Here is a 22,961-nt window from a genome sequence, read left to right as displayed (position 1 = left end):
TGCTCCACGGAGCCCGGGCGAGGCGGCTGCGACGAAAGCCATGGCCCGGGCGTTGGCGGGTCTGGCCGCCGGTTTGTCCTGCCCGCGGGTCGTCCCCAGCCAAGACTCGGACTCAGACACAGATTCGGAGGACCCGAGTAACCGGCGCAGCGCGGGCGGGCTGCTCCGCTCGCAAGTCATCCACAGCGGTCACTTCATGGTGTCGTCGCCGCACAGCGACTCGCTGACCCGGCGGCGCGACCAGGAGGGGCCCATGGGGCCCGCCGACTTCGGGCCGCGCAGCATCGACCCCACACTCACCCGCCTCTTCGAGTGCATGAGCCTGGCCTACAGGTGAGGGCGGCTCCGGGGCCCGGCAGCCTCGGCCCTCCGTGGCGGCACCACGCACTGGGGCCCCGGACACCCCACCCGGCCCCAAACTTTGGTCCCTGGCTGCTCTTGGAGAGTCCGACCACATCCTGGACACCCTTCTCCCCCAACCCCGAGCCTGCCTCCGGGGCAGGCTGGCCCCGGCCCTGCCTCCAGATTCCCATGGCTCACCACTTTCACTCCCTCCCCAGGTTGCGGACGTCCTGTCCTCCACCTCGACCTCCACCTCGACCCACCAAGGCCCCTCTCCCCATCCTGACTCCTCTGCCCCCAAAGAAATTCCAGGGCATCCCTCGAGCTCCCAGGACCCTAAGCCATTCCCACCCTCCACTCTGGGGGCCACTCCACCAGACCACCTCGGCCCTCCGCTCCCTCCCCAGTACCCGGGCCCAGACCCACTCCATTCCTGCACCCTGGCGAAACTCCTCACGCCCATGATTGTCCCGATTCATAGCCAACACTTTTGAAACCCAATCTCTTGTCCACCCTGTACTTCCCAATTGCCGGGACACTTGTTCTTGACCTGTGAGGTCGAGGGTGGCGGGAGAAGGGTGCTCCGGCGGGCCCAGCTGGCAGAGTTTCCCAGCGGGCGCCCGGCAGGGGGTGCTGCTGGTTCCCCGGGAGGCCTGGGTTCGCCTACCCGGGTCGCAGCGCGAGGCTGAGCGCCTAACGCTGCCTGGGACCCCTGCTATGCGCGTCGCGGAGCTCGCGGACCGCGCCTGGCCCGGGCTTCCACGCCTGCCTGCGTCCCTGGAGAGGGCGCGAACCCGAGGTCTGGCCCGGTGCCCTGGAGCAAAGTTCCCAGGAGGTGAGGGGCCAGGATAAATTATCAACCGAAAACTGTAGAGGTGAAAGGGGGATCGGCCAGCCTTGATCTTTTCTCTGTGCAAATATTCCTCTTCCTCAGAGGCGCCTCCTCCCCTTCTGAGAACCGCGGGATACAGAACGGCCCTTGAGGCTCTCTGATCTGGAGCCGGAGCTGGGGTGGGGATTGCGGGGGTGTTGCCCACCCCCAATCGCGGCAGCCCAGCCACGACCCCATTGGCTGCAGGCGGTGTAACCTTGGCCCATATGCTCTGGCCCCGGGCCCAGGTCATGTTGCAACCTGATCGTCCAGGGCGCCGGACCGATGTGGAAAGTTCAAATTCCCGTCCCTTTCTTCCCTTCCCCCGCCTCCTGGGACATCACGGGACAGACTGGGACAGAGCATCTAAGGTCCTGGTACACCGGATGTGGGCACCCCCCAGGTTCTCCCAGCCCCCCCCCCCCCGGCCCCCCACGTTTCTCACCTGCTCCCAACTTCAGCTTCCTCCTTCATACTACACCCCACAGACCATGGGTGACCAAAAGAGGAGGTTCAGGGGAGGGGGCAAGGTCAGGAGCAGAGCACTCTCCAAAAACTGCTCCCACTAAGAGGCTGGACTAGAATCTGATGTGACCCAGGGCAGCTGGGGAGGAGAGGGCTGTTCTTTTCCCCTAAATACCCAGCATATTTAGTCTCTGTGGGGGCCTAAGAGCCATGGATGGAGGTGACTCAGTACTACAGGAGCCTTTGGCTTCCCCTGTTTGGTAGAGAAAAAAATCTGAGGCTCAAACTGGGACAGTGTTTTAGCCCTTGAATACCCCTAATTATAGGGGTCCCCCGGAGAGGAGTGGACTAGAGAAGCCAGGATGCCCCGAGAGAGTGACTGGATGGCAAGGGACAGCAAGGCAAGGGGTCCCCAGGTGCTTGGCCCAGAGGACAGCCTGTGGGTGCCTGGCCAGCTTTCATCCTCAGCAGGGCATTGTGGGCAGAGGGAGGACTTCTCTCCTAAGAGGAGATGCATATTCCGTGTTTCTGTGGGTGGAAGCCCCAGGGAGACAGGGTCTGGAAGTTCCAAGAAAACACTTGTTTGTGGCCAGAGCTGGCTAGCTGTGGAAAGAATGGCCCCGGGCATGTAGACCCGAGGCAGGACCCTGTCAGAGAGACTCTCAGGGAGTTCCTATAAGGGAGCTTGGACTCATGAAGGGGGAGCGGTGCTGAACTAAGAGTTCTAGGTTTTCTCCCACCCATCCCTGAGATTCCCAGATTTTCTATTGGTCAGAAGAAGCCTTTGAGCCCTGGTCATGGGCTTTTTCCTCTGGGCTGAGCCCCTCTCCTCCCCTCCCAGCCAACAAGCCCAGCACAGACCAAATCCTTTCCTTCTGGGCTTGTATGTTGTCACTATCTCATCTCCCTGAGCCCTTCCTGGCCACAAACCCCAGAACCTCGGCAAGGACAGGGAGGGAGGGGAGGCAGGCTGGGCGTGGGACACTGAGTGATCAGAGTGGGTGGGGAGGTTGCTGGGATACAGGCAGAAGCAACAAACTCAGGAGTCCCCCCAGGTGCCAAAGAAGCTGGCCCAGGAGGTATCAGTGCACCCCACCCAAGTCTCCCTTCGAGACAGATGGTGTTTATCTAACTTAGGAGGGAGAGGGCCAGCCAGCAGGCATGGGCTATGTACTCTATTTGGGTAATGAGGCCTGTGGTACCCTGGGGTGGCAGCTCTTTCCACTCCATACCCCAAAACAAACACAGGAGCTTGGAGACCAGAGAGGAGAAGAGACCTGGTGACCCATGCGCTTCAGGGGCTGTAGGAGTCAGATTGCCACCCGCCCACCCATCACCCCCACGATGAGGGAGAAGCCTTGGGAGAAGGCAGGCCTGGTGTCCCCCAGGCCTCAGCCTTCCATGTGAGCAAGGGTTGGAGGAGATGGGCCAGAGGGGACTCGTATACAGCCCTGGCTTGTGGACCACGAGGAGGGAGGGAGGAGGGAGGGATCAGTGGGGGTCTAGACTCTGAGCATCTTGACCTCCTAGGTCAGATCCTTAGCGGTAGCAGAGGCCTGTGCCTAGCACATCTTGACCTGGAGAGTCATTGCGAGAGTGGATTTCATTGACTGCTAGGATTAGGGTCAGGGTGAGGGCTGGGGTAAGGGTGCTGCCTCCCCACTGCCCACCACTCCACCATCCCAGCTGCCTTCCTTTGGGGCCTGATGGCTGTTGTTTTGCACACGCCCCTAAGAAGGGGTGCACCCCATCCAGCTCAGTCCAGATTGCCATCCTGGGATTCTGGAGTGGGCAGACGCCAGAAAGGCCGGGAAAAGGCAACGGCTGGCTGCTTGGAAGCCACCGGTAGTGAAGAGATTCTCTCCTCACCCAGGCACACCTTACCCATCCCCGGAGGAGGCCAAAGAGGGCCAGTGAGACTGGTGGAGAAAAGGCCACAGGGCCTGCATCAGTCTCCACCATGTGACCTTAGGCATGTCCCTTTCCCTCCCAGGCACTCAGTTTCCCTCTGTAAGAAATGACTCTGAGAACCCTCCCTAGCCAGCCTAAGAAAAGGATGCCCATGAGGCCGTGGTATTATTGTTCTGAGGAAGGAGCTGACAAACAGGTTTCAGCCTGGTTTTAGTTCTGGTGGTAGGTTAATGAGCAGCTCAGCCTGGAGCAGGGACCTGGGAGGGGTTTTTAAAGGCCTGACTCTCAGGGTAGGGATTTCAGGCAGAGTGAGGGGCAGGATTAGTGGGGTTGCAGGGGAGTCCTCAGCTTGCCCAGCATGGATGAGTAACCAGCGCATGGGAAGAGTGGGGAGCCAGCCCTGCAGGAGGCCTCCCTGAGCTGCCCCTTGTCCAACCCCCTGACCCAGCCCTCTCCCTCTGACAGTGGCAAGCTGGTGTCTCCCAAGTGGAAGAACTTCAAAGGCCTCAAGCTGCTTTGCCGGGACAAGATCCGTCTCAACAACGCCATCTGGAGGGCCTGGTATATCCAGTGTGAGTGGGCACCATGGGCCTCGCCAGCAAGGGGGGCTGCATGTGGGAGGTGCCCAGGAAACCCCCTTAGGGCCAGCACCAGCATCTGACCCCCAGAGTCTCGGGGAACGTGTCCCAAAGGGTACTCTGCCCTGGGATGCTAGGCACAGCGGAGGTCACCCCTTGGAATCCTAAGGTGGGCAGAGATTTGGAGGGCAGTTCAAGACCCTTTCTGCATTCCGTCAGCATAGTCAGTGCTCCAGATGCCAGGGTGGAAAGAGGTGCTAGATGCTGGCTAGGCCAATGGTATCACACTGGGAATGGGGAAGCTAAGGATTCTGCCTGGGTCTCCACCAGCCTTTCACTAAAGTCCTCACTGAACCCCCATCAGGTGCCCCCATGGAGACTGAGGACAAGGGGCCAGAGAGGCCATGTGGTACAGTGGAGGGGGCTTCGGACTTGGGAGTTACCCAGAGCTGCTTTCCTCCCCAGTCTCTGCCCTTGCCGGCTGTGTGACTGCAGGCCGTGTGACTAACCTCTCTGAATCTGTTTCCTTATCTATAAAATAAGACCAATAGTCCTACTTTTCCTGGTTGGCATGGTGATAACAAGTATGAATGGGCCTGGCACAGAACTGATGCTAAATAAATGATGGTTGAATCTGAGATGCCCTTGAGGAGGTCACGGTCATTCATTTGGGGATATGAGACCCACCCACCCACCACGGCCCAGCAGCAGAGGCTGAGCGGCCTCAGACCAGTTGGCCCTGGGTTGGGACCTTGTCCAGATCAACCAAGTCCCGCTTGATCAAAGGCTTCCCTGAGCTGGGAACACACAGCCCAGGAGGGACCATACTCAGTATTCTCTGTCCTGGCTCCATTGGATTCCATCCAAGCAGAGAGAGGGAGGGTTTTCTGGTTTCTATTTATCTATGTGCCCAGTGCTCCCTAAATCATCTTACTTGAGGCTTCCTAGCAACCTTGGCAGATAGATATTATCACTCCCATTTTATGGATGAGCAAGTAAGGCCCAGAAGGCCAGTAACCTGTTCAGGGTCATGGAGCATAAAAGAAGCAGAACTGTGATTAGCTGGAAGTCCAGGGCTCTCCTACTCTGAACCCAGTGCTCCTTCTACTGCTCCGAGCTGGCTGGCTTCCAGTCCTCAACTGACAACACATAAGATGGGCCCTACTCAGACCAGGAAGCTGACAGGCCAGAGGGAGTCACTGCCCACCCCTCCACACACCTCTGCGCTCTCCACCCTTCCCCACGAAGCTGGATGGGATGCAGATCCTTCTCTCTGCAGAAGACATTTCTGATGCCACCCAGGGCCCTCACCCAGACAGGCAGACCCTGGTCTCCAGCTATTGCACGAGTTGCTGGAAGCACCCCACGTTCTGTGTCAGACAGAGGTGGGTTGAGTCAAGTTCTAGGATGCCCCAGCTGTGTGACCTTGGGAGAGTCCCTAGCCTCCTTAGCTGGAGCTCACTCATCTGCAGAGTGGGAATAACAGTAGGTCCCGCTCTGAGGTTTGCTGTGAGTCTTCAGGGAGATCATTCATATCTCAGCACAGGGCCTGACACACACAAGGGCCCCTGAAGGTGATGATATTTTTGTGACGATAGTAACAACACGCGGCAGGCATGTAACAAATGTCAGCACGCGCCTTCTCCCTGAGCACTGAGGGTTTGAAGGTGGGCTTCAGGAAAGGGAGAGGGGTGGGGACAGCTGGAGGACTGCCTGGCTCATCCCCTCGAACCTGCCACCCCTCTGCAGGCTCCTGGCCTCCAACATCCCCTCCTTTCTCACACCCTCAAATCCTGGTGTCCTCTGAGCACCCAGGGCACTGTGCACGTCTCATGGGAGGCTCCCCACCTTGCTTTAGCTTGTGTTCTGTGTGTGCTTTCCTTATCTCTCCAACTAAGCTTGAGCGCCCCGATTTATCCACCGATTCCTTGTCCCAGTATCTGTCACAGCTTAGGTGCAAGGGGCCAGGTGGTTGCCTGAATGGGTGAACTTATTGGTGTTGAATAAAGCCTACCCCAGATCCAGGAGCCACATGGTCACTGCCCTTCTGTCTGGAGCACAGGGTCCCCGAGGTGGGGGAGAAAAAGCCCAGCCAGGCCTGCTCAGACCTGACCCTCTGGGGACCCTGGACAAACTTATTCTTTCCTAGTGCCCATCTCCTCATCTGGGAAGCCAGGACAGCCACTCTCTGAGACCCTCCTTGCTCTAACCCCAGGGAGTCCCTACACCCGAGGGCCCATCCCTTTGTCTTCCCAGCCACGTTCAGGTACCAGGACAAACTCCCTCTCCCATTCTCATGGGGATCATTTGGGAGAATGTCCTTTAGGACAGAACTTTGTAAATGATGCTGAAGGTCCCAATAAGTGTCACGTTCGGGTGGTCCCCCTTGTCTGTCAATTGTCTGAGAGGAAGTTTGCTGAGGGCTAAGGCGGAAAAAGTCACTGCTTGGGGAGCCCAAGGTTTGGAAGCCCTACTGTGTGCCAAGCTCTGCTCCAGATTCAGGGATTTCAGTCTAAAGGGCAACAGCTCCTGCTTTTACTCCCAGCAGGGAGGCCAGCATGCAGAGAAATGGCCAAGGCCAAGTGGAGAGCGAGGCAGATAAGACCATGGGGTTTCAGAGGAGGGAAGCTTCCTGGAAGAGGGGTGGCCCTGGGCAATCCTGATGGGTGGGCAGGTGTGGGTGAGGCAGAGGAGGGAAGGGAAGGGTGGTGTAGAATAACACCGCGAGGTGAGCTGTGGTGGGGAAAAGCCGTTTGGCTTCAAGGTGGGGCCTATGAAAGAGGTGAAAAGGGGGATGAAGCCGACAGGCCAGTCATGGAGGGTTTGGAAGCCAAGGTAAGAGGTGTGGACTTTATCCTGGAGGTCTAGGGAACCATGGAGGGTTTCTGCATTTCCAGGCCATGACAGGAAGATGGGCTGGAGAGGGTGAGGCTGGAGTCAGGGAGGTCCGGGTGAGAAATGACATCAGACCGGGGTGGCATTGAATATGGAGGGGAGGGGACAGTGGAAGAAATGCCACACATCCTCCAGAGTGACTTAGACAGGAATGCTGGGGCCAGTGGGGAGTTTCTGTGACTGGGAGGCAGCAGTGACCGTCCAGAGGCACAGGCTTGGGAGGGATGTTTCAAGTTTTGGGACATCCTTTTTGTTTGTTTGTTTTACTTTTAATTTGGTACATCCTGATGGAGATTCTGTGGGCAGCTGGAAAATAAGCCTGGAAAGAGGCAGGATGAGAGAGGTTGGGGGGCGGGCCTCGAAGAAGGACCAGTGAAAATGGTCAGGGGAACAGGAGAACCAAGGGAAGGTTCCCTTGTCGAGGGAGGAGGGGGTGCTCCACCACTGAGGCCCAGAGGGATGGGCCTTGGTGGGGCGGGGGGGGGGGGGGGGGGGGGCAGACAAGGGCCTTGACAGAACACTGGGGGCAGGTACTGAGTTACAGGAAGTGAAGAGGAGACCAGGAGGCATGGAGTGCAGGTAGTGGTGGCAAATCTTCCAGAACAAGGAGCAAAACAAAGGGGTGAAAGGGAAGAAGATTAGCTTGTTGGGGAAGCAAAGGAAGGGAAAGTTTGGCAGGAACAGGGGAGCTTGGAATATGTTTATGGGCCCAAAAGGAGGAACCTGGGGAGAGACCAGGATTGGAGATAGGGAAGGGAGTGGAGGAGGTGGCAAAAGGGCTCAGCTAGGTGGCCTGAAGCGACAAGGGGTGGTTATCTGGCATCAGCTTGGGCAGTGCCCGAGGCAGGGGACCAAGGGCTCCAGGCCCTGGCCTGCTGGTCTGAGGGTCTGATGTTGGGGCAGCTCATTTCCCGTGATCACACAATCCCATTCAGCAACCATCGCCTGCACACCTGCTGGGCTGCCAAGGGGGGCAGAGGAGGTGCGGGAGGTTCCTTTCACGGGGTTCCCATAGAAGAGGGAGCTCTGGGAGGGCTGGAGCAGGCAGAAAGACTTCTGGAGGAGGTGGTACTTAGTCTAAGCAGGATTTCCTAGCGTGGCACTTGAGTCCCAGTCCCCTTGGAGTGGGAAGTGATGGAGCTGGGTACCCTCCTGACCTGGCCCCCTTCTCTCAGATGTGGAGCGGAGGAAGAGCCCCGTGTGTGGCTTCGTGACCCCCCTGCAGGGGCCTGAGGCTGATGAGCACCGAAAACCAGAGGTAGCTGAGACGCAGGACCTCCCGCCTGCCTGCTTCCCTACCAAGCCCGGTGCCTCCTAGCGCCGGGCGGGAGGGGCTGGCGCCTATGGGGATCGGGTGAGGGGTGGGGTCCGTGCTGCCCGTCTCACTGAGCCCCCTCCCGGGCCCTCTCCAGGCCGTGGTCCTAGAGGGCAATTACTGGAAGCGGCGCATCGAGGTGGTGATGCGCGAGTACCACAAGTGGCGCATCTACTACAAGAAGCGGGTCAGTGGGGGGGCCCCGGGGGGGTTGCTGACCACTGCCTCTCTTGAAAGAGCCCGGGGCGAGACGCCCCTCGACCCTGCCTCCCCTTAAGACCCGGGCTGACAGCGCCACCGTGTGGCCGAGGGTCCCCTCGCAGCCTCCTTACCTCCCAGCGCGGAGGAGCTCCAGAGGGGAAACCGGCATCCCTTTCATCTGGGGGAGCTTGTGAGTAGGGGAGGCCTTGGCGGGAAGTGATGGAAGAGGGACAAGGGATCCATTGTCCACCTCTGTGTGTTCCTGCAGCTCCGTAAGTGCAGCAGGGAAGGGGATCTCCTGACCCCAAAGCAGGTGGGTGCTCCCTGGACCCAGAGAATTGACAGCTTCTCTCTAGGAGAGGAGGGCGGGACCCGATGGGGGCAGTGGGCGTGGCCGCCGTCCTCTGGTTGATTGAGCCCTTCTCCTCCTGAGGGGTGGGGAGTCCTTGAGCGAAGTGGTGGGAGGCATGGGGGAACGGAAGTCCCTAAGAACTGAGGTTCCAGGCAGAAAAAGTAGAGGGGACAGGAAGAGGCCCCTTATCTGTTCAGCAGGCCATCCAGCTCTAGCTCGTGGGGACAGTTGTTAAAGGCCAATGGGGTGACCATAAGCCTTCCAGTAGGCAAACTGGGTCCTCCAGAGAGAGAGGTGAGGAGGGCCATGTACTGACCGCTTCATCCCCCAGGCGGGGGCCATATGAAAGGGCCAAGGGCAGCGGGAGACCCCGGTGTCCCTCTCTCGTGGCTGCTGAAGGTTCTGTCTCCCTAGGTGGAAGGGGGTTGGCAACCACCGGAGCGATGGTGCGAGCAGCTCTTCTCCAGCGTGGTGCCCGTGCTGCTCGGGGGCCCAGAGGAGGAGCCTGGCGGGCGGCAGCTTCTGGACCTGGACTGCTTTTTGTCCGACATCTCCGACACGCTCTTCACCATGACTCAGCCCAGCTCCACGCCCCTGCAGCTGCGCCCTGAGGACGGTAAGGGCCTGCACCTGCAAAGGGAGGCCTGTGAAAACCCGGGCAGCCAAGGGAGGATGGCCAGGGGTGGGTGGCCCCCAGTCCACCCGGCCTGCCGCTCCTGACGTCACCACTGCCCCCTCCAGCTTATGTGGGCAATGCTGACATGATCCAGCCGGACCTGACACCCCTGCAGCCCAGCCTGGATGACTTCATGGAGATCTCAGGTGAAGCAGCGCCCTGTCCTGGGGGAAGGGGGAGGCGGGGCCCGTGGCTGGGTCAGTGTGAGGAAAGTCCCAGCATGACCACCAGACCTCAGGCCCCTGTGGGAGGGTGGATGATCTGAGTGATTTCTGAGGGATCTTCCTGGTCTCCCTTTGTCAGGACTTGGGATGCAAATGACTTGGCCTCAGGTGAGAGCAGGGCCAGACTGGATACTGAGCAGGGGTCAAGGCTCAGGGGCACTGAAGCTTCAGGCTCTAGGCTCTTTGGGCTCCCAGGAAGCAATGGATGCTGGGACTCTCAGGAGAGAAAGGGACTTTCATTTGTTTGGGTCTGTTTATTATTTATTTAATTCCCTTTAAAAACTATTTATTGGGGCACCTTGGTGGCTCAGTCAGTTGAGCATTGACTCTTGGTTTCGGCTCAGGTCATGGTCCTGTGGTTTGTGGGTTCAAGCCCCTCATCAGGCTCTGTACTGACAGTTCAGAATCTGCTTGGGATTCTCTCTCTCCCTCTCTCTCTGCCTCTACCCTGCTTGTACTCTCTTTCTCTCTCAAAATAAATCAACTAAAAAAAAAAAAGAAAAAGAAAAAGAAAATCCCAGGAATTGTATCTTGTAAAGCACTTAAAAAAAATTTTTTTTAATGTTTACTTGTTTTTGAGAGAGAGAAATGAGCACATGAAGAGGGGCAGAGAGAGAGGGAGAGAGAGGATCTGAAGCAGGCTCTGTGCTGTCAACAGTGAGCCCGATGTGGGGCTCGAACCCATGAACTGCGAGACCATGACCTGAGCAGAAGTCAGACGCTTAACTGAGTGAGCCACCCAGGCACCCCAAGCACTTTTTAAGTAACGTGTTTCTGTGCCTCCCTCTCCTGACCCCAGGGCCACTGGGTCACTGGTTTTTGTGTCCTCCCAGAGATACCCATGTCTGTATAGCAGCTGTGGACAAATGTCTCTTTTTGTTTTCACAACACACTCTTCCTACATCATTTCTTTTACTTAGCTATATCTTGGAGACTGTCCCCGATAATCAAACATTTAGGGGATTCTGGAGCCATGCTAGGGGTCAGGTAGCCATAGAGGCTTGGCTTGCCTTAGCCAAGGCTCCAGGGCGAGAAAGGGGGGTTCTGGGATACAGGTTTAGTGGCAATGACCCCTCCACTCCTTTTTCACAGGGTCCTGGGCCTGTCAGTCAAGAGGTGGGGAGGGAACTAGGGAATGAGGAACCACCCCCACCCCTGCCTCAGCCCTGGACAGGGTGGGGGCTGTGGGGGCAGAAGTGTTGATGGCAGTGCCCTGAGAGCAGACCAGCCTGGGAGGGCAGCGGTCCTGTCTGGGCACACGCACCCCTGCCACAGGTAGGAAACTTCCTGGACCCGGGGCTCCAGGGCCAAAACTGGGGCTGAGAAGCCGCTTCTCTCAACCCAGGGTGGCTGCCTGGGTGGGGGTGAGCATGGGCAACCTACGATAGGGGGTGTGGGTCATGCAGAGGAGGTGGTTAGTGTGGCCCCCTCTCGTGCTCCATTACAGGGAGGGTAGGGACCACCAGGGACACCGGGGCTGGTGCTTTGATTGTCCCCCAAGAGCTCTTCGCTTGAGAGGAATCCCAGTGAAGAAGCCGGAACTCTATGGAGGGAGGGGGCTTGGTGAGGAGTGCTCAAGGAAGGGGAGGGGGCTTGGAGCAGGAGAGGGTCTCAGGGAGGGGATGCACATCGATGGTGGGGGTAGAAGCTTGGGATGGGGGAGACTAGGGGTCCGTGGGTGGCTGGCCAGGGCTAGGAAGCGGAGAGGGGCAACTGAGGGTAAACTATGGCTGGGGGTTGGTGGTGACTCAGTGGCGAGCTGGGCTCCTTACTGCATGAACCCTTCTGAGCACCGGGGGGCAGGCAGCAGCAGTGAGCAGGAAGCAGGCCCAGTATGTGGCTAGTTCTAGAGCCTGGGCCTCAGGGGGCCTAGTGGTGAGACCCACAGTCCGTGGGGGCTGGGGGATAGAGGGTCGGTGACCACTCACTCTCTGCCACTCAGTCCCTTGGTTAAACGGAGACAGTAGGACAAAAAGATCCTTTCTGATCAGGTGGCCAAGGAAAGACACACCCACACCAGGCACAGAGCAGACATGCACATGCCGAGCACCTCACATCAAGGCAGGCACACAGGCTCAGACAGAGCCACACACACACACAGGGAGACAGATAGATGCTACATGTAGAGCCAGCCTTCCAGTGACAGGTGGGCACCAGAGTCACGTAAGACGTGCAGACAAGTTTAGGGGCACCTGGGTGGCTCAGTCGGTTAAGCGTCCGACTCTTGGTATCGGGTCGGGTCATGATCTCATGGTTTCGTGAGTTCGAGCCCTGCGTCGGGCTCTGTGCTGGCAGCACAGAGCCTGCTTGGGATTCTCTCTCTCACCCTCTCTCTCTGCCCCTCCCCCACTCATTCTATCTTTGTCTCTCTCAAAATAAGTTTTAAAAACTTTAAAAAAAAGAAGGAAAAGATTAAAAAAAAAAAAAAAGATGCACATACAAGTTCAACACACAGCAGGCTCCAGATTTGGCATGGTCTTATCTGTCCCACTCCTGAGTCTCCTTCTCTTGGGAGGAGGCCTGACCAGCTCCCCTGCCTGGGGAGCCAGGGCCCATCCAAGGCCAGCGGAGCTGGGTGGGACAAGACCAGGAGGTCTTGGGAGCTGCTGCAGGCCAAAGACTGGTCAGGGTCAGAGAAAGGTGCCCGGAAGGGAGCGGGTGGGCGGGCGGCGCCCAGGCCCGGGATGTGGTCAGGCCGCAGGCAGCTGCTTCCCAAAACCAGAATAGCCTGGGGCTTACACAACCCGCACCTCAGACAATCTGGCTGACCCTTCCCGCCAGCTCTTCCAGGCTTTCCAGTGCCCCCCCCCCAACTCCTGCCCCCGCTCTGAGCCCACCCTCTGACCCCTGCTATGACCCCCTTAGCCCTTCCACCCCACTCCCGGGCTCTGCTTTTGAGGCCCCACTTGACCTTCCCACAAGCCAACTTCGCAGACCCACTGACCTCCTGACCCCTCTCACCTCTATCTCACCCCTTGAACTCCTATCACCCTGGGGCTCTTCCCTATCCCGGACCTCTGCCCCTTTGCACCCCACCCCTGTCCCTTCAGGGCACTCTCTATTACCCCTCCCCTTTCTCTGGCCCCAGCAGGGCTGGTAACAGGAGCAGAAGAGGGGAGTGCCCAGGCCTGGGACAGGGAAGGGGGCCTCATGAGCCCAGTGTGGGGCTCGGTGGGAGGGCTGTTTCCCCGGGGGTCCTGCTCACGCCCCCACACGGCCTCTGCTGTCCTCCACGCAGGCCCATCCCAACCGAACCTCTGTTGCTGCTTCCCCTGAGTGAGACAGAAACTCTCTCAATTTCACAATCTCCTGTGGAAGCCCCCCCTCCCCCGCCTCCCCCCACCTCACCGCCAGCCAGGCCAGCCCAGCTTGGGGACAGGGCACGAGGCCCACTGTCCTCCCACTGCCTCCAGCCACGCCTGGCCCTATCCTTAACTGCCACCACCCTGTATGTTGAATTGCAGATTTCTTCACCAGCTACCGCCCCCCACAGACACCCACGCCCTCACACTTCCCGGAGCCCCCCAGTTTTGGCACCATGGCTGACCCTTTCTTCGGCAGTTCGATCCTGGGCTCAGAGGTGCCCCCTGCCTCGTCAGGCATGACCCACCTCTCAGGGAATAACCGCCTGCAGGTGAGCTCCCACCCCACGCCATTCAGCCGTGCCTCGCTCACCTGCCCATGTCCAGGAGATACTCAGGGCACTTCCTGGGTGCCCATTCCTACGCTTGGTCGACTGAGAGGGACTGGAGGGGGGAGACAGACCCCATCTCTGCCCTCTGAGTGGGCGCAGTTCAGCTGAGGAGGAAACCGTTGTGAAGCAGAGGTGGACCAAGTGGTTCTGGGAGGGAGGCTGAGGGCAGGGGAGCAAGGAGCAGGGTACCACGAAGGACTGGGGTGCTTGGGGAAGGCTTCCTGGAGGAGGCGAGGGTCTGGGCTTAGTGAATGTGTTGGGTTTGGCCAGAAGAGGCCAGTAAAGGGCAAGCCAGATGGGAGGAGAGCACACACGGAGACAAAGCTCAGTGTGAGCATTTAGGAAACGGTGAACCTGCCATTTGGGAGACGGAACTCACAGGCTCAATTCGGTGGTTGCCTCTCTGCTGCCAGGTCCCTCTGTCATCAGACTGTTCCGGCACTATTGTAGTTCATTGCTGAGAGGTCTCTCTCCTCAACCAGACCGTGAGCTCCTTACTGGAAGAGCTAGGCCTTGCTCACCGCCGCATCTTCCATACCTACCACAGTTCAAGAAGCATAGGGTCAATGGTTGCCCAATGGTTGAGCCACTAAGTGAATGAGTGAATGTGTGGATGGATGGGTGTGTTGGTGAATGGATACACGGGTTGTAGAGGGGGGTGGATGCTTACATGGGTAAGCGAGTGGTTGGTTGGATGCATGTGCTGGTGGACGGATTGGTAGATGAATAGGGTGGTGGCTGGATAAGTGGCTGGTCAATGAACAGATGGTGGATAGGTGGATGGATTATGTCTGGATGGGTTGGTGGATGAATGGGTTGGATGGATTGGTGAATGGGTTTATACCTCACAGGTCGGTGGAGAGATAGATGAGTTAGCTCACAGGTGAGAGGCCAAATAGGGGAATGGAGAACGAATGGATTGGTGGTAGGATGGAATCATTATTTGGTGAATGAAAAGATGGGCAGGAAGATTGATGCTCTTTCTTACACCTAATGTGTGCCTAAGTGTGTTCCACTCCCTCCCCTCATTAGGTTACAATTTCCTTTGGTGTGCGTAGGTGGGGGGGACAACAGGGATCATTTCTCCTCTCTCTCCCAGTGCCCAGTCCAGACCTCAGCCAGGGCAAGAGCCTGCCTGGGTGGCTGCAAAGGCCAGCTTTCTCCCCTGCTCTCTCTCTGTCCCCCAACCAGGCTCGGAGCAGCTGCCCTGGCACCCTGGACTCCAGTGCCTTCCTGAACTCTGATTTCCTCCTTCCTGAAGACCCCAAGCCCAAGCTCCCACCCCCGCCAGCACCCCCACCCCTCTTCCAATACCCTGCCCTTCCCAAGGGGCCTGGTCTAGAGCCCTGTCCCCCACCCGCCTTCCCTCCCATGGCTCCTCCCCCTGCTTTGCTGCAGGAAGAGCCTCTCTTCTCTCCTAGATTCCCCTTCTCTACTGTCCCTCCTGCCCCAGGAGTGTCCCCACTGCCGGCTCCCACTGCCTTCCCACCTACCCCCCAGCCTGGTCCAGGCCCTGCCCCTGCTCCCTTCCCCATAGACCTTCTACCCTCAGGGTATCTGGAGCCCCAATTTGGGCCTCACTTCACAGTGCCCCAAGGCATGAGGTCCAGAGGCAAGCCCCCCGCCCCATCCCCTAGAGGGGAGAAGCCCAGCCCCCCAACCTTGGCCCCTGCCACCGCCAACCCCACTACCCCAGCGGGGGGCAACAACCCCTGCCTCACACAGCTGCTCACAGCAGGTAAGATGGGAAGAGCACTGTCCTCAGAGGGGAAGTGGGGAGCCTGTGGGAGCAGAGGGTGAAGTGGTAACGGGTGGGCTCAGCTGTGGGGGAGGTGGCGAGGAATTAGGGACATGGGCCCCAAACCCAAAAGGGGAGTGAGCTATCTGGAGGGGAGGGATGGGGTCTTGGGAGATGACGGGGCTGGGGCTGGCCCCAGTGTCCCTCACAGTTCTGCCTGTGCACAGCCAAGCCTGAGCAAGCCCTGGAACCACCACTCGTATCCAGCACCCTCCTCCGGCCCTCAGGGTCCCCGGTAAGATGGCGGGCACTGGGAGGTGAGGGTGAGCCCAGGGCTTCACCCCAACTCTCTGCCCTTCTCCACCCCTGCAGGAGACGGCCCCTGAATTCCCCTGCACCTTCCTACCCCCGACCCCGGCCCCCACACCACCCCGGCCCCCTCCAGGCCCAACCACACTGGCACCTCCCAGGCCCCTGATTGTCCCCAAAGCGGAGCGGCTCTCGCCCCCAGCACACAGCGGTAAAGAGGGCTTGCAGGGATCCGGGAGGGGGGTCCCTAGGGGATGGAGAAAGGGGAAGGAAGAAGGGGGGCCCACATCTGAGGCCAGGATGAGAGGGAAGGGGCAATGGGACCCCTCTCCCCTGTGTCGGTCTGTCTGGGGGTCTGTCTTTCCCGGCCACAGGTGGTGAGCGGAGGCTGTCTGGGGAACTCAACTCCATTCCAGGCCCGGGGACCCTGAGTGTCTGCGTCTCTCCCCCTCAACCCATCCTAAGCCGGGGTCGTCCAGACAACAACAAGGTGGCACCATTCCCTCACCCCAAGAACTGTTTGCTACCCCCAGGCCCTTCCATGCTCCTTCCTAGGCTCACCCCCCTGTCTGCCTCCCCAAGACTGAGAACCGGCGCATCACACACATCTCTGCAGAGCAGAAGAGGCGCTTCAATATCAAGCTGGGGTTTGACACCCTGCACGGGCTGGTGAGCACACTCAGCGCCCAGCCCAGCCTCAAGGTGAGCCTCCAGCCCGGGCCCGCACCCCCGGAACCACAGGGCTCCTTCGTAGACCCCCTGCCCAGGACCAAGCCCCAGGGCCCCCCAGACACCCAGTTTCCTCCTCAGTGGGCCCCAGAGTGGGGCCACCTCCAGCACCTGAGCCACACTGGGGATGCCTGCAGGTGAGCAAAGCAACCACACTGCAGAAGACGGCCGAGTACATCGCCATGCTGCAGCAGGAGCGGGCGGCCATGCAGGAGGAGGCCCAGCAGCTACGGGACCAGATCGAGGAGCTCAACGCTGCCATTAAGTAGGTGTAGGCGGGGGGTGCGCATGCGCGTGCGCACGCGTGCGCCGTGGGGGAAAGGGGCAGGACTCCCAAGCCCTGACCAGCCCCATGTACGCACCAGCCTGTGCCAGCAGCAGCTGCCTGCTACCGGGGTGCCCATCACGCACCAGCGTTTCGACCAGATGCGAGACATGTTCAACGACTATGTCCGCACCCGGACACTGCACAACTGGAAGTTCTGGGTGGTATCCTTACTTGGCCAGCGGTAGGGTGAGCGCCGCAGCCGGACCAAGCTGCGCCTGACTGCAGGCTCAGCGCCACAGGCCAGGCAGGGTCCCAGAGCTGCTCCCAGGGGAAGGGGCCCCGGTTCCGCTCCCTCTTTCCAGGCCCTTGGCATCTTGGCCAGCAGGAGTGTCCAGTGATTAGCTGGGAGCAGAGGGCAACCGAGGGAGGAGCCCCCGGGTGAGGGGAACACAGCCCCGCCCACAGAATGTTCCAAGGGCAGTTTGGAAGAGCCTAAAGTCTGGGTGATGTGAGTGGGGTCGGTCCTAAAGAAGACATGGAATCTCTCCCTTACCTGGTCAAGTTCTTGGCTGAGCCTGGGCAGGAAGCCCAGGGAGGGGGGATAGTCCAGCTAGAGGAAGGGCATAGAGGAGCCGGGCAGAATTGGATGGTAGCTATAGCGGGAGGCCTCGAGGTTCAAGGTGCCACAGTGGCCAGGCCCTTCCCCTTGTTTGGCCCAGATGTCAGAGCTACACGTGAGCTGGGTGAGGGTACTGGGTGGACAGCAGGCCTGATCCTTGACCTGGGCCCAGTTCAGCATCCTCATTCGGCCTCTGTTCGAGTCCTTCAATGGGATGGTGTCCACAGCAAGCTTGCAGAGCCTCCGTCAGACCTCACTGGCTTGGCTGGACCAGTACTGCTCCCTGCCTGCTCTCCGGCCAAGTACGTGAGCCACCTGCCTGCCCACCAGAATGTCCAGGCCTCCGGGCAGAGGGTTGCACCTGCTCAGACTGTAGGTCCAGCCTGACTTCAAAATAGCCTAGAGTTTGGGCCATCCCACTATGTACCCTGGATAGTCCACTGGCTACCAGGACACCTGCAGACATAGGTCCTACGAGGGGCTGACAGTCTTGCCACCTACTATCTCCCCGCTATCCCTTTGTCCTCAACATCCAAGGGTAGGCCCTGACCCAGGAGGTATCTTTCCCTTTCTCTCTCTCTCTCTCTCTCTCACTCTCTCACTCTCTTTCCCCAGCTGTCTTGAACTCTCTCCGCCAGCTGAGCACGTCTACCAGTATCCTCACAGATCCAGGCTGTATACCTGAGCAAGCCACACGGGCAGTCACAGAGGGCACCCTTGGCAAACCTTTATAGTGCTGGCCAGACACTGCCACTTACTCAGCTGCCCAGGGGCTGCTTTCCTTGGGCCTGGGCTCCAGGGACAACTTCTGGGCACTCCCCTCCTGCCCCTTGCCCTGGCTGTCCCCTTTCCTGAGGGTCTAGCAGGGCCCAAATCTCTTCCACCTCCTGGAAGCCAGGAAGAACGGCGTTCCATTCCCTGCCCCACCAGAGACTAACACCGTGACCTGGAGGATTCATACTCTCTCTTGGGACCTTCACTTTCCAGTCTGAAAAATGGGGATGGAGAAGCTTCAACCAGAAGATGATCCCAAGGCCTTAGCAACTGTGATACTTGGGGCCTAAGCTGACAACTCAGGGAGCTCGTAGGAGGAAGGGGGATGATCCTGTTTCCCCACCATCCCTCCCTGTACCCCCCCCCCCCAAATAGGGCACAGGCCTCTGTTTCTGATCAGAGAGACAGAAAAGGAGCGTCCCATTCTCTGCTCCTCCACTGGTAGCCCAGTGGGGGGTAGGGTGCTGCAGGGTGGCAAACCTGGGTGAGGCCAGGAAGGTCTGATCCCAGGAGACAGCAGGGCAGGAGGTGGCCAGACCAGGGCAGGCATCTTGTGTGCATGTGGATGCGTGTGTGTGGATTTTGTAAAGAATTTTCAACCAATAAAAACAAAAACTGTTGGGGACTGTCAGTGTGTCTCACTGGGACGGATAGACAGAGCCAATTGGCAATGGGAGGTGGCCTTCAAAGGACCTTAGCTTTTCCTCTGAGCTGGAAGCCACTGGAGGGTTTGGAGTAGAGGTTTGACAAGATCAGGTATAAGGTCTTCACAGGATCTCTCTGGGTGCGGAGTCAGGAAGAGGCCACCGTGGGGCAAGGGCAGGAGCAAGGAGGCCAGTTTTAGGCTGTTGCTGTCATCCAGGTCAGAGATGACAGACACTCATCCTGGAAATCCTCGCTCCATGGCCAGGAGAAGGTTCAGAAAGGCTTACCACCTTCCAAGTTGGAAGAGGGCAGAGCCGAGCCCATGAGTGGAAATCACAGGGAGCCATCCAGAAGGAGAATGTGTTGCCCCTGAGGGTAGTGATGTGCAAATAGAGGGCAGACACACACTTGGTTGGGATGTCTTAGAAGGAACTGATACTTTAGATGGGGAGTTGGGGTGAATGGTCCCCATATTTCATTGATTCTTCTATTGAGCCATTTAACAGATCCTTTCTGAGGGCCCACTGTGGCCTAGATGATGGTCTTGGTGCTGGGATTCTGTTCACCACTGGATCCCTCTCCTCATGAAGCTGATTCAAGGCGGGGGAGTCTGAATCTTCTCACATCTCAACTTCTGCAGATGCTTGCAGGATATAAACAGCAGACGGTCTTCTGTGGCCTTTGACTTTCCCTCATTTATGTGGAATCATGATAGCGATGACAATACTAACTACACACTCCTCTAGCATTTACTACGTGCCAACTACTATTTTAAGCATTTTATATATATTAACTCACTTATTACATATTAACACCTACCTCTATGGGCCAGCTGTGAGGATCTCAGAGTAAATATATACAAAGCACTTACAGCAGTGACTGGCACATGTAACACTACGTAAGAGTTATCATAATAGTTACTATTAGCACCCCCATTTTACAGATGAAAAATTGAGGCACAGAGAGGTTAACTAGCCCAACATTGTATGGTTAGTGAGATGCCCACTCACACCGTCTGACCCTAGTCTCTGCTTTTAGCCATCTCTCTCTTAAAAAAAATTTTTTTTAACATTTATTCATTTTTGAGAGACAGAGAGAGACAGAGTGTGAGTCGGGGAGGGGCAGAGAGACAGGGAGACACAGAATCTGAAGCAGGCTCCAGGCTCTGAGCTCTCAGCACAGAGCCTGACACGGGGCTTAAACCCACGGACCGCAAAATCATGACCAGAGCGGAAGTCAGATGCTTAACTGACTGAGCCACCTAGGCGCCCGTAATTATTTTTTAGTGTTTATTTTTGAGAAAGAGATGGGGACAGAGGATTCAAAGCAGGCTCCGCACTGACAGCAGAGAGCCCGATGCCGGGATCAAACCCACAAACCCACAGACCTGAGCCAAAGTCTGACACTCAGTCCGACTCAGCCACCCAGGCGCCCCTAGCCACCTCTCTTTACTGTGCAGGTACCACATGCACCCAGGCATTGAGTGCTATTTGTTGCCACAGACAAAGGTTTGAAGTGGCTGAGAGGTAAAATCCTAGCAGTGTGCTCTGTTTTCACCGCCCACACCCTTCCAGGAAGGTCCCTGTAAGACATCCTTTTGACCCTGTGTCCCCCCAATAGATGCCACTTTCCTTTGAGAAAGTTATCTACACTTGCTCTCCCTCTCTCCTCCCCTCCCACTCACCCCCTGTCTTTGGTCTCCTTCTGCCAGCTTCCACCCCAGCCTCACCCCTGCACTGACTCACGCTCACTGAGGTCACAGGACTCCCTTGTTGCCAAATCCAACAACCACTTTGCAGTGCTCTTTTTCCCTCAATACTCCCCCACCGCCCCTGGGCCCCTGGACCTCATTCTTGAACCCCTTTTTCCCTGTGACTCTTGAATTCTCTCCAGGCTCTCCCACCTGCCTGACAGTGCCTTCCCAGTGCCTGCTGTGGGAGGCTCTTCCTCCTGGCCAGTTCCTTCCTGGCCCACTTCTCACTTGGTGGCAAGCGTTAGGTAATACCATTCCCTTTGCCTTCTCTGCCGAGGACCCACTATTCTGCATCTGTCCTGCTCTGCCCCTGGAGCTACTCAAGCACATATCCAACTGCCACCCTGCCCCCTCCCTCTGAATGTTTCACAGCTCCCTTTAGCTTCAAGGAACAGAATTCATCATTTCTGAGACTGCAGCCCACAGTCTTCCATCTCAAACATGGTCCTTTTCGTGTTCCCCATCCCCAGGAATGGTGCCACCACCCAGACATTTGTCCAAGCTGAAAACAGCCATCCATTACCAAGGGCTGGCCAGTTGACCTCCATCCCCACAGCCGCCACCCTGGTCCAACAGAGCATCCCCTCCTACACAGTCTTGTACTGGCCTGCTGGATCCCTGGGAGCTACTTTTCGAGCTTAAGCGTGCATTTGAATAGCTTGGAAGGGCTTTAAAAAATCTTCACAGCAGGGTCCAGTCCAGACCAATTCAATCAGAAGCCCTCAGGGTGGAAGTTTAGACACTAGCATTTTTTTAAGGTGATTCCAATATGCAAGAACGACTGTAATCGAGGCTTCGAGCTGCAAATAACATATGCCTGGAACTCAAGCTAGTTAAATGGGTGGTTCAGAGTTTCTGAGTCTGCAGGTCTGGGATGGGGTCTAAGAATCTGCATGTCTAATGGTGCTGGTCCAGGGTCCATACTCCAAGAACTGCTACTTAAACAAAGGAAGAAATTTATTGTTTTGCCTAACACAGAGGCCAGGTAGGAAGGCCTCCAATCAATACAAGGTGGGTCTTCAGTTGCAGATTGTGAAGTTGTGTTTCCACTATTTCCTTCACTCCCGCTGCCCTCTGATGAGGCCAGGTTTCTGGGCCCATGGTCAAGGTGCTTTGTGAACGGGCCTTGCTACCTCTCTGGCCTCATTTCTCTCCACAGCCTCCCTCCCTTCACATTCCTCTGGTGCCATCAGCAACACTCACCCAGATGGGCTGCCAGAGCCACTCCCTTCCGCCTCCCCTGTCTGAATGCCCACCCCGCCAAAGGTATAGCCAAGTCTCACTGCCCCTCCAAACTCATCGGTACAGCTCCCTCCCTGACCTGCCCAGCCTTCCCAAATCCTGCTTTGTGTCATTGGTTGTCCTTCCACAAGTTGACTTTGGCTTCCAGCTGAGCCCTGTGACACCAGAGGTAAGAGCCAGGCCAGATCACCACCCACCGAGTGGCGAGTGGCGTGGCGAGTGGCAAGGTGGGAGGAGTATGCGTGTAGCCCATCTCAGTTTACTACCCACCCCAATGAGCTCTTTCTCTTGCTTCCTTGTTGACCTTGGGTAAATCACTTGATCTGAGCCTAGTTGTTGTTGTTTTTTTCTTTCCATTTGCTTAATTTCATAGCATCACTTGCCTTAAAGGCCACTATAAAAATCAACCAAATTCTTGATGTGAAAGAATCTTGTAGCCTTGACCGAGCTGTACACAGAATCCTACTCTTTCTTCTCCTTTTCCCCCACATCAACAGATTGGAGTCACAGATCTGCATGGGTTCCCATGTCACTCTTCCCCTGTGTGATCCCTGGAAAGTCACCTAATGAGCACCTCCTAGAGCATCAGTTTCCTAATCTGTGGGATGGGAATGTGAGATTCAATGAAATGCAAAGCTCCCAGATCAATCAATGTCACATGCAAAATGCTTGGTGAAGGAACTTTTTTAAAAAATGTTTACTAATTTTGAGGGACAGAGAGAGAGAAAGCACACACAAGCAGAGAGGGGCAGAGAGGGGGACAGAGGATCCAAAGCGGGGTCCACGTGGACAGCAGCCAGCCCGATGTGGGGTTTGAACTCACGAACCGTGAGGTCATGACCCGAGCCGAAGTTCTAAGCCACCCAGGTGAGTAAAGGAAGTTCTTCTAAAAGTACAGCTTTGTCGGAGCACCTGGCTGGCTAAGTCAGTGGAGCATGCAATTCTTGATCTCGGGGGTCATGAGTTTGAGCCCCATGTTGGGTGTAGAGACTGCTTAAATAAAAAAGTAAATAACCTAAAGGAAAAAAAAAGTACAGCTTTGTCTCTAGGTGATGGAGAAAGTGGTTCATGGCTGGTGCTACAGTTCTCAGTAGCAAATTAAAGAGGAAAAGCCCCAGGATGTTCTGGACCCCTCCCCTCCCCCTGCTTCCACCACTGCCCACAGCTGAGTCCATGCCAATCCCCCCCCCACACACACCTCCAAGGACAAAAGGGAAGGAAATGAGGCCACCCTCTGTTTGCTCTCTGACTGGATCTATGTCCTCAACCGAGGTTATGGGTGTATCTGTCTGTCCTCTAGTCTCTAGAGCATCCTCTCTCCTTAGAGGGTCCTTCTAAAGGCCTGAGAGCCTGCACTTCA

General features: G+C 57.3%; 1 protein-coding gene and 1 long non-coding RNA gene across 6 annotated transcripts; one reads left to right on the top strand and one right to left on the bottom strand.

Moving 5' to 3' along the window:
• On the top strand, positions 1–18,535 carry MLXIPL (MLX interacting protein like). 5 transcript variants are annotated; one of them, XM_042921997.1, is made up of 17 exons: positions 1–333; positions 4,055–4,161; positions 8,238–8,320; positions 8,475–8,564; positions 8,847–8,891; positions 9,345–9,546; positions 9,672–9,752; positions 13,295–13,464; positions 14,716–15,262; positions 15,490–15,557; positions 15,635–15,782; positions 15,988–16,061; positions 16,154–16,273; positions 16,438–16,565; positions 16,666–16,789; positions 17,360–17,489; positions 17,803–18,535. In XM_042921997.1, exons 1-17 carry the CDS (start codon positions 41–43, stop codon positions 17,919–17,921), a joined length of 2,529 nt encoding a protein of 842 aa, XP_042777931.1. In that variant the 5' UTR covers positions 1–40; the 3' UTR covers positions 17,922–18,535. The 5 variants fall into 5 exon arrangements, with proteins under 5 accessions (XP_042777931.1, XP_042777932.1, XP_042777930.1 ...); XM_042921998.1 differs by having other exon boundaries at positions 15,946–16,061; positions 18,118–18,535; XM_042921996.1 differs by having other exon boundaries at positions 15,946–16,061.
• LOC122209801 lies at positions 9,093–14,801 on the bottom strand. The gene is made up of 3 exons (XR_006197757.1): positions 13,904–14,801; positions 13,506–13,628; positions 9,093–9,560 (listed from the first exon to the last, which is right to left on the bottom strand). It is a non-coding gene; the product is annotated as an uncharacterized LOC122209801 (long non-coding RNA).
• Positions 18,536–22,961: the final 4,426 nt, after the last annotated feature.

Source organism: Panthera leo, chromosome E3 (genome assembly GCF_018350215.1).
Source record: "Panthera leo isolate Ple1 chromosome E3, P.leo_Ple1_pat1.1, whole genome shotgun sequence".
NCBI classification, from domain to species: Eukaryota; Metazoa; Chordata; class Mammalia; order Carnivora; family Felidae; genus Panthera; species Panthera leo.
The sequence above is the reverse complement of the archived record's forward strand: the minus strand, read 5'-3'. Positions and strand labels throughout refer to the sequence as shown.